This window comes from Antechinus flavipes, chromosome 6 (genome assembly GCF_016432865.1).
Source record: "Antechinus flavipes isolate AdamAnt ecotype Samford, QLD, Australia chromosome 6, AdamAnt_v2, whole genome shotgun sequence".
Taxonomy (NCBI): Eukaryota; Metazoa; Chordata; class Mammalia; order Dasyuromorphia; family Dasyuridae; genus Antechinus; species Antechinus flavipes.
Window position 1 is genome coordinate 143,872,748 of NC_067403.1, and position 17,521 is coordinate 143,890,268.

At 32.2% G+C, this 17,521-nt stretch overlaps 1 protein-coding gene across 2 annotated transcripts in view; it reads left to right on the plus strand.

The window, feature by feature from the left end:
- Positions 1-17,521, plus strand: part of GRID2 (glutamate ionotropic receptor delta type subunit 2) — a 1,896,723-nt gene that overhangs the window by 1,177,891 nt on the left and 701,311 nt on the right. For both annotated transcript variants that reach the window (XM_051967540.1, XM_051967541.1), the window contains exon 8: positions 13,027-13,146. In XM_051967540.1, the coding sequence (XP_051823500.1) occupies positions 13,027-13,146 (120 nt within the window). The remainder of the gene's footprint in view (positions 1-13,026; positions 13,147-17,521) is intronic.

Here is a 17,521-nt window from a genome sequence, read left to right on the forward strand (position 1 = left end):
GCTTCTTATCTTCATGAATTTAAGCAGTGAAGAGTTATTTTTGAGGCTGGATTAAATATTTGGTTATGAGGGTAATGAGAGGAGTTTAGAGAGTCGTGTGTGCCTGCTCCGCCCCGGAAGTCTGCCTAGAAAGGTTTTGAGAAAAAAACCTTAAAAATGAGGCAGAGAAGATTCATAGAAATTTGATGAAAAAATGCCTTAGAACGTCAATGGAAACTTTTAATCAGGAAAGAATCAGTGTCAAGGTTCAGATTCTTAGATCCTGAGATCTTCACCCTAGGTGACTAAGTGAAAGAATATAGCAACTGGAGATAAACAGCAGAAATGGTCTATTGGCCTTCCAATTATTTCACAATCTGCTCTATATAATATTACTGTTACATAATAATAAGGAGGACTAAGAGATAAAAGAATATAATGATGTTGAAACCCATGTAAAAGGACTAACGCTAACAAATTAAGATCTTTCACAAATGGAATACTCCTTTGTCAGGTGTACTTAGAAAAGCCACCAATAAGAACCTGTATTTGGCAAAAGCCTTTTTTTCACCTGTTAAGTTGCCTTTGGGGAGGGAGGAGATTTTTCATTTTGATTCTAAATTCTCTTACTGACTCAGTTCTACATCTATGAGCATATATAACCAGAGGACTTTTCTCTATTCATCCCATATTTCTTCTTGATGATAACTAATGTTGTCCTGACACATTCTGGCCTTGATCCTTGTTTATATTTTGTACCCTTCTGTTTCTGGTAAACAAATTGTGGGTAGACATAATGAAAATGTGAAATGTTATATTAGTCCATATCTAAATTTATTCTGATAAAAATTGTAGAATTGTTGGAAAAGAAAAAAAGACTAGATACCAGGAATCTAGATAGGAAGTAACTGCAGAAACAGAATTACCACAGGCAGATCTTACAATGGCAACAAAGACTATGGATAGGAAGGGAGAATTCCAAGAAATATTGGAGAAAAAAGATTTCCTAGCCCTGGGAAACTGAAAGGGTGCAAAAGGAAAACTTTTAGGTTTTAAGCCTACAAAACAAAACAAAAAAGATAGAATTTCCATTATCAGAAATGTATAATTTGGGATAGGAAAAGCATATAACGGCAACTATAAGTTTAATATTTAAAATGTAAGGTTTTATGTTACCATGCAACAACCAGATGAAAATATCCTTTAGAGAGTAAGAAATACAAGCTTGGAAACTGGGTCGAAGCTTGGATGGTGAAGATGTGAAAGTCATTAGCATAGATTGTTGAAATAGATCAACTGACTAAAATAAAAATGACAAACTGAGCTATTTTGTGGAATGACAAAAATTCAGGGTGGATTGAACCCAGGCCAAAATTCTGAGAGTGGCATACTGTAGTGTGGAGAAAATGGGCAACATGATAAACGTATGAAGCCCAAAATAGTGTTTATGCCAATAAACTAAACATATTAAAGTATGACCTAAATTACCATCTGTTGAGGGAAAGAAACATCTGTCCTATAGGGCAAAAGTTGGAGATTGGAAATTTCTAATTAATTTCAAAACCAAGCATTACAATTTTAAAATAGAGTTTCAAGTCTTAATGAGCTTTTTAAGGTAAAAATTATCCCAAAGAGGGAAATAAAAGATAATAATATTACAAAAAACTAAGGAATATAGATTTCCCCAGGAACCATCCCAGAACAAATTAAAGTGGGACTGTGATTATGTCACATAAGCTGGTAAAACAGACCATATTACTGCTATTATTGCATATTTCTAAGCATCTTTCCAGCCATATCTACCTTTCTTAGAACTAAAACAAGCAAGAGAGGTGGTATTGTAAGAAGAAAATATCTCAGGCAGGGGAGCTGAATTTTTATCCCACCTGTGCCATAAATTAGTTATATGATTTAAGTCACTTAACCTCCATTGACCTTGATATATATTCATTCCTTGGTATATATTTGTTTGTAAAATGAAGAAAGGGTTAGAATTAAATTTTTGCTTTGAAATATATATAATTAGCCTATAGAAAAGCAAATGACATCCTTTTGATCTTATTTATAAATTTTCATATGAGTCTGATTCTTACATTTTTGTTGTCAGCAATAAACTAAATTTTTATTAGAAAGATACTAGTCATTCAGTCAATAAGCATTGTTTGAGTTATTATATACCAGGAACTGAGTCAAGTTGAACTAAGGTTCAAAAAGAGGCTAAAGACAGCCCCTGTCCTCAAAGAGCTCACAATCTATTAGAAGAGAAATCTAGTAAACAAATATGTAGAAACAAGTTATAAACAGAATAAACAGGAAATAATCAAGAGAAGGAAGGCTCAAGAATTAAGAGAGATTGGGAAAGGCTACCTGTAGAAGTTGAGACTTAAAGAAAATCTGGGAAGTAGTAAATGGAAATGAGAAGAATACATTCTAGGCAAGAGAAGTAGTCCATCATGAAATAACCAGGAAGTCAATGTTGTTGGATTGAAGGAAATATAGTAGAAATAAAATATAAGATTAGAAAAATAGGAAGGATTTAGGTTATAAAAGAATTTGTTTACTAAACAGAAGAATTTATATTTATTGAAATGATAGGGAACCATTAGGATTGATTAAATAGGAGAATGATATGGTTGGGTCTGAAGTTTAGGATAATTACTTTAGTGGCTAAATGGATGATGTATTGGAGTGGAAAAGGACTTCACTGAGCCAGGCAAATGTACTAGCAGACTATTATAATAATCAATAGATAAGGTGTTGATGGCCTATGGTAGCATTGTCAGATGAGAGAAAGATATTTAAGAGTGTTGAAAAGGTTGGCAACAGATTGGATTTGAGAGGTATTTAAGAATCGAGGATGATTCCTAAATTTTGAGTCTGAGGGACTGAGAGGATGTTGATGCTCTTGACAGTAATAGAAAAGGTAAGAGGTAATGGGGGTGGTGCAAGGATTAAAGTAATGAGTTAAATTTGGGATATGCTGAATTTAAATATCTAGTGAACATGTAACTTTGCATGTCTGAAAGGCAGTTGGAAGTTGCAGATGTAAGATTGGAAGTCAGCAGGGAGGTGAGGGAAGGGTAGGGAATTTGAGATTAATTCATATAGAGAGATTAATTAAGCCAATATGTGGTGTTCTCTTCTTTTATATAATATAATTGTTCTCTGAGAGCAGGTTTCTTGGGGAGCTTTCTGGAGGCAGCCTTAGTTTTGGTTCAGAGTAATAATCACCTCAAATACAGCCAGCTGATAAAATCCAAATGTTTATTTTCTTGTTCTTTGCTTTTGCCTCTGCTTCAACTCTGACTCGTGACTTTCTTTCTTCCAAAGTGACTTCTGGCTCTAGCTCAACTCCCACTCATGGTTTCTTCTGAACTGTCTCTGACTGGCTCACTGAAGCTCTTTTTATGCTCAGTCATAAAAGTGTAAAAGGTTGATTTCCTCCTCCGAGAGAGTAAGATTGTGGGTTTCTGACTTGTGAATCTCATATTGAATACTGATTTTGTGAATCTCTCAAAAGTGTGAACTCCAATGAGTACTTAAATACATTAGTGAGCTAGAGAAACCATGCAAAATTAGGCACCTGACATCACTTTGTAAGGATTCTAACATCTTCTGCTTTCTTTTGATTTAGAACATAAGGTGGTCATGACCTCCCTGACTTCTCAAGGAGATGAGAACCCCCCAAAAAGGTGATCACGCCTTCCCTGACTACTCAAAAAAGAAGTGAAAACACCATAAAAAGAAAGTGGTCACACCCTCCCTGACATCTCAGGAAGGGAGATGAAAACACCAAAGGAAATGGGAAATCAAATCAGATTAGCGGGTTTCTAAAGGGGCTCACTTGAAACATGTATACTAATCCATCAATATGGGAGACATTATACATAATTACATAAAATACATAAGCACATAGCAATATAACACAGGCTAGTAGTAATGTAACAAATAACTTGAATAAACATGAGAATTTATACATGTCCATAAGTCCTAGAAATAGTCCAAAAGGAATCCATTGTCCATTAGTTTATGTGACAGGAAACCAATAATTCCTGTAAGCTTTGAAGTACGGCAATAGTCAAATCAACAATTTTTCATCTCAAGGAATCCAATGATTCCTGCTGGTTTTCAAGAACTGAAACAGTTTCATCTTGTGTTAGGGAATCCAGTGATTCCTGAAGATTTTAAAGTTCTTTTAACAGTCTCATTGTCAGCCATTCTCTTTCAGTGTCAGATGTTTCTTAAATTTTCTCCTTTGTTTTGAGGTTTTTCTCTTTTTCTGTTTCTCTCTGATGGACAAGGCGAATATGGATCGTTGGTACCCATCTGATTCCTTCTCCATCTGTTTCCTTCTCTGTTTGTAAAAATACAAGCAAACCCTCTCTCCCAGGCAGCTAATCTATCTAATTACCTTCTATTTACCATTTTGGGGATTTCTCCTCATCATCTGGCAATTACATTGGAGCTGTTTGCACTAGACATTGCCCTGTTGGGTTAAAAGGCCTGTATTCTCCCCAAGTGTAATCTTTTTCTGCTATTTCTGCCATGCGATTAACTTTTAGGCTGATTGATCACATCAAAATCCTGACCTTCTAAAAACTCTCTGGACATAACCTCAGCTGCTATCATGCCCCACCTATCTTTTGACTGATATCTTGGAGCTGGGCTCTGCCTCTCATTTCTCTGGGTCATTCTACATTCAGAGGCCCAGTGAAAGCCTCAGTTGCATTTTGGACATGGGGTTTTGGGTTTTCTCACACCCTGTCTTCTCATTCTATCTCCATATCTACACTGAGCTCTAAAATGTCCAACTTTTCCACATTGAAAACATCAACGAATTTCTCTAGAAGTCCCTTGCCAAGAGGAACTCTGTCTTTCCATATTCATCATAGTTTGGGCATAATAAGCATTTGTGCCCACTGTGGCACAGCACCTTATGATCTCCTCTAAAGGAATATCTTTGTCTAGTTCCCATATAATTCCTTTGCAAACCTCATTGGCATTTCCCTTAGCCAGATGTCTGGTCATTATTTCTGTGGCAGCATTATCTCCAATGGTTCTTATTACAGCTGTTTGCAAACTTCCCACAAAATCTGCAAAAGGTTCATTGGGACCTTGCTCTATTTTTGTGAAAGCTTTAATTCCATCTTTCTGTCCAGGGAGAGAACTCCAAGATTTTATTGCAGCTTTAGAAATTTGCTCATACACTGTTATGGGATAATAAATCTGTTCTGAATTTTCTCCATACTGACCTTCACCAGCTAGTTGGTCAAAAGCCATTTGTACAATAGCTCCTGTTTGCCTATTGTGTTGGGCTTGAATTCTACATAATTCATGATACTCCAAAAGCCACAACAAATTTTGTCCAGGTTCTAAACATGTTCTTGCTATGGATTTCCAATCATTCAGGATTAAGATTTCATAAGACAAATTATTCTTAACATAAGATGATGTAGCCCCATAAAAAGTGCAACCCTTTTTCAAATACTTATTTTTTTTTCCAAATTAAAAGGAGTGTATCTTCTGCCTTTTTTACCTGAAGGGTGAAGCTCTTCAATCACAGGATATGCATTTATAAAATCAGATCTATCTTGTCCTTCATTTTTTGCCTTAATTAATGCCTTTTCTAATCTTGTCACAAGCTCCTTAATAGGTGGTTCTGATTGCATTACTGCTTCTCCCACTCCTTCTCCTTTCAGCCATGAAGGGTTAATTGAGGGGGGGAGAGTCATGAGATGTGATTGATCTAATTTCTCCTGCTGTGAAGTATCACACTCAAAATTGTGCTTAACTCCATTCTTATCTGATTCTTCCTCCTTTTCACCTAGTTTAGTTGGCACCTCCTCTTCTTGCTCTTTCTTTATGAATAAGTAGATTTTTGGAAATTGAGTTTGGATGAGAATTGTAGTATTCACCTAGTTGCTCTCCTACTAATTTCCACTCATTTGGATGCAATTCTTTTTCTGTAGAGAACCAAGGAGATATGTACTGTACAGTTTTTAAAAGACCAACAGTATGCTCCCAGGTTTTAATTAAACCTTGATTTTTTTATAAGTCTAGCAATAGTCTCTAAACATTTTCCTTGAATGCTCTTAAACATTTTCCTTGAACAGAAGACAGTTTTCTAAACATCTGTCCCATTTTAGCTGAAATTCTACTTTAACTCTTTTAATAAAATTTCTGTTGTACTCACCCTAATTTCTGGATTGAGGAGACTTTTCCACTGGATCAGGATCAGAGATCAGGGTCCTGTCAGTCTCAGATTCAGGGCATCAAAATGTGGTGTTCTCTTCTTTTACATAATATAATTGTTCTCTGGGAGCAGGTTTCTTGGAGAGCTTTCTGGAGGCAGCCTTAGTTTTGGTTCAGAGTAATAATCACCTCGAATACAGCCAGCTGATAAAATCCAAACGTTTATTTTCTAGTTCCTTGATTTTAAGAGCTCTTGCAGCTTTTCCTTTCCTTCTGTCTCTGCCTCAATTCTGACTCGTGGCTTTTTTTTCTTGTGAAGTGACTTCTGGCTCTAGCTCAACTCCCACTCGTGGCTTCTTCTGAACTGACTCTGACTGGCTCACTAAAGCTCTTTTTATGCCCTGTGTAAAAGGTTGATCCTCCTCTGAGAGAGTGGGATTGCCGGTTTCTGACTTGTGAATCTCATACTGAATACTGACTTGTGAATCTCCCAAAAGTGTCAACTCCAATGAGTACTTAAATACATAAGTGAGCTAAAGAATTTGCTAAGTATCATGCTAAATTAGGCAACTGACATCACTTTGTAAGGATTCTAACACCAACGGATTTATTAAATCCAGTGAAGTTTGATGGATGAAGATCCAGCAATGGACTGGATTAGAATGGATTAGATTAATTAAATTCAATAAAGTTTGTAGGATGTAGATCCAGACCCAGATGAAATTCCATTAAACAACCTCAAGCCTTGATAGTGGAAGAGGAAAGTTAATCAAGACAACTAAAATATGAGGTCATGATCAATCAACTCTAATTGGAATGACTGAAAGGTTAATTAAGGGGTACCAACATGAAACAAATGCTTGATATGACTCATTTTTATCAGGGTTAAAAGAATTTTGGGAGACTAGAAAAATCCTTCTTTTGCTATCCTTCTTCTTGAGAAGGATAATACCAAGTGTAATATAGTTCAGTGAAGCAATGTCCTTATCAATGTGAGAGCTTCTTCCAGTTGTCAGACATATTACTCACCTAGCCAGTTCTTGTCCTTGTCTTCTAATCAATTTTCCATAAAAGTTGATCCAAAATATGATTCTCTAAGATTCCTAAAATTGAAAAGCATTAAGCACTTGATAAGAAATACTAAAAGATTCAGATTGGCCTGTAAGTTCATTGTCATAGAAAAGTAAAGAAAGTTATTTTAATAATGCATCTGAGGAACTAATCATTTTACTGAGATTTCTGTTGTCTAAAGAAAGCACTGAGGAAAAAAAAAAGATGTAAAGGAAGTAGATTCAACAGTATCAAGCTTTACACTATTTTATAAGGGAAAGCACTGTTGGAGTTTAAAAAGGATAGTTTCAATTATTTAAATTAAAATTTTCTTACATAAATAAAAACTTACATAAGCCAAGAATCGAAGGAATGTAGAAATTTCATAGGCAATCTCTCAAACAGGATATGATTGGGTTGGAATATTACTGCATTGTGTGAAATGATGAGCCAGCTTTAGAGAAACAGATTTTATTTTTCTGAAAAATGATGTTATCAATTTTCAGAGAAACAGATGACAGGTAGAAATATACACAGTACAGTTTTATGCATTTGTATGAGTGAATATGTGTATGTAGGTATCTAACTATATGCATGTGTGTATGTGTGTATGTTCATCACCACACTTAATTGTAGCCTTTTAAAGGGAAAATAAAGTGGAAAGCACACAGCAGAGAAACAAGTAAGCAAAGCAAAGCAAAGCAGGACAGTTTGAAAACTGTGTGGAGTATCAATTATTGAGATTTTCTTGAAATGGAAATGTATTGTTTTACACTGAATTCTCTTATGATCTGCTATGTACATGACAAGTTTTTTTTCTTTTCTCATCTTGTAGTTGTTTAAAATAAGAAAAAATATTATTAAAAACCAAAGAAATTAAATAGTTGCTCAGGATCACCTACCTATTATGTCAAAGAGAAGACTTGAGTCTAAGTCTTCCTGGATCAAAAGACTATACCTATCTATTTTGTTACTGACTTTCAAATGGAAAAATAAACAAAAAAACAAAATATGAAACAATCACAGTATTAGTTTTAAAAATTGATAAAACACCAGTAATTATTGTTTTGCATACTTTTGTATTATAAAATAGTTGTGAAAAACTATCATTTATCCTTAGTGAAAATAGTAAAATGAAACAAAGAGATTTTTGTAGACAATGTAGAAAGGTTGATAGGAAATAAAAATGAAGTATCCAGAACTTTTTTCTGGACATATTTGCCATAGGCATTTAAAAATAATTTTTATATAGAACTTATGGTGAAAATCAATAATTATGGTGTATCAATAAATGGTAAGTAGATTAAACTGTCAGATAAGATTGTAGAAAAATGAAAACTATAGTGAAAATTTTATAATCTGGATTCTAGGTAAATAAAAGGGTAATTATAGAAACATACTACCATTCTTAACCATTCCCCCATTATCAAGGACTCGGACACCTAATTATTTAGAGCTGAAAAAATGAAGGGGTGGGGGAAGCTTGTTTACTTGGTTTTATTGACCAAAAGAAACATCATTAGCTAGGGATAGCTATTAAAAAAATAAAAAATAAAAACCTTGAAAGCCAAAATAAATGAAAGAGAAAAGAAAAAGATAAAGAAAATAAATATATTGGTGTGCTCTGGAAATATAAGATCATGGAGTTGCAAGACAAACTGCAAAAAGTAGCATACAGATGGAGTTATATGGATGTTTAAAAATGAATCATAGATTTATTGCTGAATGAGACCATGTAAGTCATTTAGTCAGTTTTGCAGATGAGAAACTGAAATCCGAAGAGTTTTTGTGACTAACCCAAAAATCCATAGAGATGTAATGTGCTGATGGTCCTTCTAACTTCCTTCTAACATTATGAGGAAACCAGGGAAACACTAATTGTCTATTATTTATTTAATGGTATTTTTTTCATCATTTTGTTAGAGGGTTGAGAGAAGAATAATTTTCTCAAGCTAGAAATGCAAAGATAATTCACAGGCCCAATCTCACTGCTTTTTGATATGAATGTTTTATTTTGTTCCATTTCTGATGTGGTCTAGTGCATCCCTGCATAGAGAGCCAGGTAGCCCTCTTCTCCCTAGGAACTTACCATATTGGTGCTATATCCAATTAGATTAACTTTACTGCAGCACAGAATTTCTGAGTTGAAATGAGCCACCATTCCTACCCTCCCTGGTAGTAGGAATTGCAGGCAAAGAACACCAAATTCAGCTTTGATGATATCTTTTAATTCAGAATTCCTTTTCTTCAAAATTTATCATTGGCTCTATGTTGCATTCTGATCATATTCAATACGTACCTCTTATTATTGTCTGTGTGAGAGGTATTATTGGATTCTGTGCCTCAACTCCTAACAGCTACAGGTATAAAAATGTGGGCTTTTACTTCTGGAGAAAGGAAGGTTAGGGTTATTAAAAGAAATCTGCAATTTTCCAAAAAAAAAAAAAAATCAGTCTATTCTACTCCTGTGCAACTTTGTGACCAATTAGATAACTATGCTATCCATTTCAGATACCCATACTGATAGACAAAGATGTCCATCCAAATACATGTCTCAATCTGAAGATATTCATCTACTTGATCTTTCCCATGTGTCTGCTAAGGGTATATTATTTTGAATGCTAATGTATCTTCCAGGAGGTTCATCAATGTTCTGGTGTTCAATGCAGTAAGGGAATATTAATCATAGGCTTCATTATTCAATGATAGTTCTTCAATTTGGCTCAGCATTAAATCTCTTTTTTCTAATGTTTATCATTAAATAATGGTGTAAGAGATATTTTATTTTGTCTTCTAAGTATACAATAAAAGGCATTTAAGGCCTTATTGAAAAACAGCTTTTAAGACAGAATTTTCCTTTATTGAATCACATGATTTTTCATAATAAACAAAAATTACAATGAGATCTTGCAATGTCTACATTTTCAGTTAATTATGAAATAATAATGATATGTTCCATTGTTGAAGATAATTTTAAATATTTCTAATTATACTGTTTTTTGTAAACTTTATTTTTCTTGCAGTTTTTCTTTGGGGAGAGAGTGGAGGAAGTTTTATGTTTTCTTTTGCAACATAGCTTTTATGGAAATGCTTTACATAACTTCACATGTACCTTCTTAATGGGGGCTGGGGATAGCAAGAAAGAGAGGTAATCTAGAAATCAAATTTTTAAAATGTAAAAGAGTATTTTACATGTAACTGGGGGAAAATAAAGTAAAAAAAAAATTGACATAAAGTGCTAAACACATAACAAGTAGTTCATAAAAGGATAAATCAATCAACTTGTTAAAAGATTAAAAAACAAAACAAATAACTACATTCACTATATCCATAGTATAATTCTTAGAGTAATGTTGTTCTATTTAATGTGCTAAGAATTCTATTGAAGAACATTAATCTTTCTTCCCTTTGCATTATTTAATTTTTATTTACACAAGCAATATTTTAAAAAATGCCTATACTCCTACTTGTATCTTGTGCCACTTCCAGATATTAATGTGTTAATATCAACAAGGAAAGATATCTCCTCCTATATAGCAAAAATCTCTGGGGAAAAAATGAAAATTAGTTTGTTAGAAATTATATTTGAATCAATATCTTGTACTACATGCCATAAAAATGTCTAAATTGAAATGTAGCCTAAATATATAAAATTATAACATTTAAAAAGAAAAATAGAGGAGACTGGAAGGAGGGACCCTATATAGCTATGGATAGCAGGAGAATTCTGAAACAAATAAGGAATAAGAGATGGAAGCAAAATAGACGATTTTGATAACATACAATTAAATTTTTTTCATGAACAAAATAATTTTAGCTAAGATAAGCTGAGAAACTGTTAAATGCTGCAAAATCTTCACAGCAGACTGTTATAATAAATCTGATAGTCAATCCTCAAAAGTTAATGATAGAAGGATGTGAATAGGCAGTTTTCAAAATAGGAAACAAAAATTATCAACAACAATATGAAAATATGTTCCAAATAATATGAGATATGCAGATTAAAACAAATATAAAATTTATCCCATATGCATGAGATTGACAAACATGATGAAGGACATGAATCATAAATGTTTGAAGTGCTATGGAAAGACAGACAACTTCCTTCAATGCTTCCAGAGCTGTATATTAGTCTAATTCTCTCAGAAAGAAATTTGCTATTATTTTGGAGAAATTGCTAGACTATCTATACTTTCTGACAGTGATAATACCATATCTATATCTATATCTATCTATATGTATGTATGTATATGTATATATGGAAATGAAAAAGTGAAGGAAAGGTTCCATGCATACAGAAGTATTTATGCTATCCCTTTTTATGGTAGCAAAGAACTAGAATAAAGTAGAATAATGAAATAAATTACAGTATATGATTGTTACAGAGTATTATTGCTCCAAAAGAAATAATATATATGAAAAATTCAGGGAAAGTTAGGTAGACATATGAATTAATGCAAAGTGAAGTTCACAGAATCAGCAAAAAATAAATTATACAATAACCACAATACAGTAAACATCATTGAAAGCTCTCAGAACTCTGAACAATATTTGTATAACATTATCTTCATTCTCTGCTGAGAAGTGATGAATTCTAGATTCAAAAGAGAGCAAATGATGGCATATGGGTTTTTGTTGTTGTTGTTGTTGTTGTTGTTGTTGTTGTTGTTGTTGTTGTTTTTTGTTTTTTGTTTTTTTTTTTTTGCTTAACTGTATTTCATCATATGATAGAATTATAGATGATAAATTGGATGGACCATTGAACTTAAGAGTCAATAGAGTCAATAAGATTATCTAGGAGAGGGGGTGGGAGGAAGGAGGGAAAAAATTGGAACAAAAGTTTTGGCAATTGTCAGTGCTGTAAAATTACCCATATGTATAACTTGTAAATAAAAAGCTAAAAAATTAAAAAAAAAAACACACACTGGACTTGATGTCAGGGGACATGTCACTAACAAGCTGAGTTAACCATAGGTGAATCAATTAACCTCAGTTAATTTTCCTCATCTGTCAAATAGAGATAACAATGTCTGACCTATCTCTATACCTCATGGGGGCTAAAATGAAATGAGGCTAAAATGCTTTGAAAAATTTTTAAAATTAAATATAAATATTAACAACAATTGCATCACCACCACCATAGGCTATTGAAAGTTTAAAAATATATATTCATGGTTAACTTCCAATTAAAAATATTTTCCCATTATTCTTGAAAGTCATTAAATGTCATAGAAAATTTAAAATTCTCTTTTAAAAAATAGTTAATAAGATCTTAGTTCAAATATGAATCCTAAGCATTTATAAATTGTGTGATCCTAGACAAGTCACTTCAGACAAGAATAACAACAGCACTTACCTTCTAAGTTTTTGGTGAGGATAAAATAATATTTGTAAGTTCTCTGCAAACCTTGAAGCATTACACAAATGCAAATAAATATTATTAATCACTGGGACAAGAAAGGGGAGAATGTGAGGAGTCATTGAACATGAGTGTGATAATTTCATTCCAGTAATAAAATTTCCATAACTTAGCATAATTTATAAACCATTTCCATAGCTCAAGGAAATGTCTTCCATATATAAGTAATATCAGTTTTCAAATGTAAGTAAATATGGTTAGGATAAGCAAAGTACAAATCCCTGTAAAAATAAGAAAAAAAATTTTTTTCCAAACTAAAAATCTCCAAATTTAGACATTCAGTTCTTTCATCTTCCTTGCTTTTTCACACATGGCAACTTAGAAATCTCTTTTAATATTATTTGTTTTAACAATTTATGAAATTTCACATCATTTTTTTTCCTCAGGGAGGAGTAAGTGGATTGACAGGTGATTTAGAGTTTGGAGAAAATGGGGTGAATCCCAACGTACATTTTGAAATTCTTGGAACCAACTATGGAGAAGATCTTGGCAGAGGTGTACGTAAGGTAAGACTAAACACTGAGAAGTATGATTCTGCCTAATGTTAACTACAATTCTCAGTGAAAAAAAGATCTTTTATTTCATAGTGTGTTTTTTTTTAAATGGTGCATTTCTGTTTTAATATATTATTTCTGGTCAATATTTTATATCATGTGTAAGACTGGAATGCTTTCCAGTCGAAAATTCATTCCAAAATATGGTATTACAGTTTTTAGCTTCTCTATTTGTCATGTAATATATTAAAAAATAGCCTAGAAGAACTGAATTATTCTTACATACTGTTCTAAAGATCTCATGGGAAAAGATGAAAAATTATTTTTAATAAATATATTTCTCTAAGGAATTTTATCAAGAAGAAATGTTCCTCCCTAAGGAAAAGCAATTTTTTTTTCTGTAACATTGATACATATATACAATGTGAAACTGAAAGTACACAATTAAAATGTAGTCAGATGAAATAATTGAAACATAAAAGATTTTAAATTTTGCAAAAGACTTTGCATATGTTTTCTCTTGACTTAAGGCAATTTAATATGCATAGAGAGCTCATAACAGTACATCTCTAATTGTACAGATTAGACTTTCATCAATATTGTTAAGTAAATATTTCTTCAAAATGTTGAAAGATAAAATATAAATGCACTTAGACAAAATTAAAGTAAGTAACACAAATAAGATCCATAGTACTTTCAGACTAACTGCCACCTAGAGAAGTTTTAATCTATTACTGATTTTTGTTCCCATTGTATTGAACAGTTTTGTTTTGTGGAGCAGGGAAACCAAAAGGAATATTTTGACAGCATAATCAATTAAACAAAACTATCTAACCTTAAATCAAAATTATTTTGGTTCTATGCAAATTTTAAACAATGGCAACTGGATAAAACTATTAACATTGTTCTCTTGTAATATATGATGTTTGTCACTACCTAATTTTGATTGGATGCTAAAGCTGAATATTTAATGGTGGTAAATGGCAGAAAAAGAAAAAAAAATAGTTAGGTTGTTACTTGTATCAAAGAAACTGATTTCAATATTGTACCAGAAAAATCAAACTTTATGAACAATACATTACAATTATTCAAAATGTGGAAAACAACTTGTAATAAGTACATAATAATTCTTTAAAATGAATTCTTCTAAATGCTGTCAAAATAAGATTGATCTAATGATTCAAGTATTGGGATAATTTTCAGACTGAAGTAATGAAAAAAATAATTTAATATTGTATTTGGGATATATTGTTTTCTCATAAAAGAAAAATGTCTTTTAAGTTAATTACTTAGTGATATAACCTTATTACCTTGGGTTTGCCTAAGCAATGATAGTAATGCTTTTTCTTTTAATAAAATCACTCTTAAAAGAACACAATTTTAAAAATCATGTTAAATATTCCCTTAAATTAATTTTGATTTATAATATTTATTTTTAAAAAGTTTAGTTGTCTTTAAAGTCTGTATTCAAAGATTTTCTCCATTTTTGAGAGCTTTATATACAGATGGAGAAGTCCACTTGAAAATAGTGTAATTTCTTCTAAGAAATATGTTAATATGTGTTAATATATTTTGAGACATCCAGCAAGAAAAAACTGGACATTTTCTAATTTTCCAAGGTTCAGTATATGATTATTAATCAATGATCCTCTCTTGAAAAAAGTAAACAAACTAGAGTATGACTTAGTTCTTGTTTCTTTGTGCCCTCAAGAAAAGGTATCTTTTCACTGGTGGGCTGTCAAGTTGCCAGTACTTATTTATCCCTATGCCAGTAACTAAATATACACAATGCCTGAAGGTTTTTATCACCTTAAGCAGGGACACTGACAACTTTCATCAACCAAGTAGGACCATGAATGGTCATGATCTGAATGTCAGACTCAGAAACTCTTCAGGATACAAACTGTTGAAATGAACTCAACTCTTTTGTAGTTTATTTTTGAGAGTATGTGGGGAGGGGAAAAACTTAATTTTATTTATTGAGAAATAGTCAATTTCTTCCTTTAGATCTAGCTGATTTTTTTTTCAAGGGAGAAGGGAAGATCTGTGATTTCCCCAGTATAGGAAACTTAACAATGAGAAAACTGGTTCTACCAGGAAATAATAGCACTTCAACTAGCTTTTATAGTCTTAAAGAATGGTTTGGAATACTGAAAAACTATATGATTTCTCTAGAATCTCACAATAAATCTTTCTTTACTCATCTAGTAGATGAATTTTATTTTTCCTTAAGTATTTATTCCTTCATAATTGTGATATACTGTAATATGTGAATAAATTCATAATACTTAGGAATGTGATTTCCCTTTTATGTCAGTCTATAATCTTAATTCTAAACATAACCTGATCATGATATATTTTATTTTTTTTTATTTCTTAGCTAAGAACATTTAATATTTTTATTAATATTGGTCTAAAGTTTTCTTTGGTTACTCTTTCATTTGTTTAGACATTTTATAATACTCAGAGACAGTTTATTTAGATACCTTCTTATTTCCATTTTTGCAACAATTGCAACAATACCTAAGGTATCATTTGTTCTAAAAGATATAAGAGAAATTACATAAATAAATTTAAATAAATGTGACTATACATGTGTACCTATCCATCTGGACCAGAAAACTTTTATTTCATATTGTATTTTGTAATTTCATTCATAATTTGTTCAATTTCTCTCCCTGAGGTTGTTCATATTCTCTATTTTCTATTCTATTACCTTGTTTATGAAAATATTTTGGTAAATATCATACGCAGGATTTAAATTTTGTTGGCATTAAACAAGTTGTAATTTTCTGATAATTTTTCTTCATTTACTCTCTTCCCTCTTGTCATTTTCTTATTTTTTTATTATAGCTTTTTATTTACAAAACATATGCGTGGGTAATTTTTTTAACATTAACCCTTGCAAAACCTTCTGTTCCAACTTTCCCCCTCCTTAACCCAATCCCTTCCTTAGATGGTAAGTAGTCCAATACATGTTAAATATGTTAAAGTATATGTTAAATCCAATATATGTATACATATTTATTGAATTGTCTTACTACTCAAAAAAAAAAAATCAGATCTAGAAAGAAAAAAATTTGAAAAGGAAAACAAGAATGTAAGCAAGCAATAACAGGAAAAGTGGAAATGCTATGTTGTGGTTCACAGTCATTTCCCATAGTTCTCTCTCTGGGTGTAGCTGATTCTCTTCATTACTGAACAACTGGAACTGGTTTGAATCATCTCATTGTTGAATAGAGCCACATCCATCACAGTTGATTATCGCATAATCTTGTTGCTATGTATGATCTCCTGGTTCTCATTTCACTCAGCATCAATTCATGTAAGTCTCTTGAAGCCTCTCTGAAATCATCCTGTTGGTCATTTCTTACAGAACAATAATATTCCATAACATTCATATACCACAATCTCTTCAACCATTCTCTAATTAATGGGCATCCATTCAATTTCCAGTTTCTAGCCACTACAAAAAGGGCTGCCACAAACACTTTTGTACATGTGGGTCCCATTCCCTCCTTTAAAATCTCTTTGGGATATAATCCTAGTAGAAACACTTCTGGGTCAAAAGGTATGTACAGTTGGATAATTTTTTAAGCATAATTGCAAATTGCTCTCCAGAACTGTTAGATTCATTCACAGTTCCCCGAACAATGTATCAGTGTCCCAGTTTTCCAACATCCCCTCCAACATTCAGCATTATCATTCCCTGTCATTCTAGCCAATATGACAGATGTGTAGTGGTTTTCAGAATTGTCTTAATTTGCATTTCTCTGATTAATAATGACTTGGAGCATTTTTTCACATAGCTAGAAATGGTTTCAATTTTTTCGTCTGAGAACTGTCTGTTCATATCCTCTGACCATTTATCAATTGGAGAATGGCTATATTTCTTATAAATTAGAGTCAATTATCTATATATTTTGGATATGAGGCCTTTATCAGAACCTTTCACTATAAAAATGTTTTCCCAGTTTATTGCTTCCCTTCTAATCTTGTCTGCATTAGTTTTGTTTGCACAAAAACTTTTTAACTTAATATAATCAAAATTTTCTATTTTGTGATCAAGAATGATCTCTAGTTCTTTGGTTTCAAATTCTTTCCTCCTCCACAGGTCTGAGAGGTAAACTATCCTTTGTTCTTCTAATTTATTTATTATCTAATTCTTTATATCTAGATCATGAACCCATCTTATTCTTATCTTGGTATATGGTGTTAAGTGTGAGTCAATGCCTAGTTTCTGCCATACTAATTTCCAATTTCCCAGCAGTTTTTGTCAAATAGTGAATACTTAATACAAAAGCTGGGGTTTTTGGGTTTGTCAAATGATACATTGCTAGCTTTCTGAGGGGACCTTTAGATGGGCCTTGGTCTTAGTAAAGAAGTG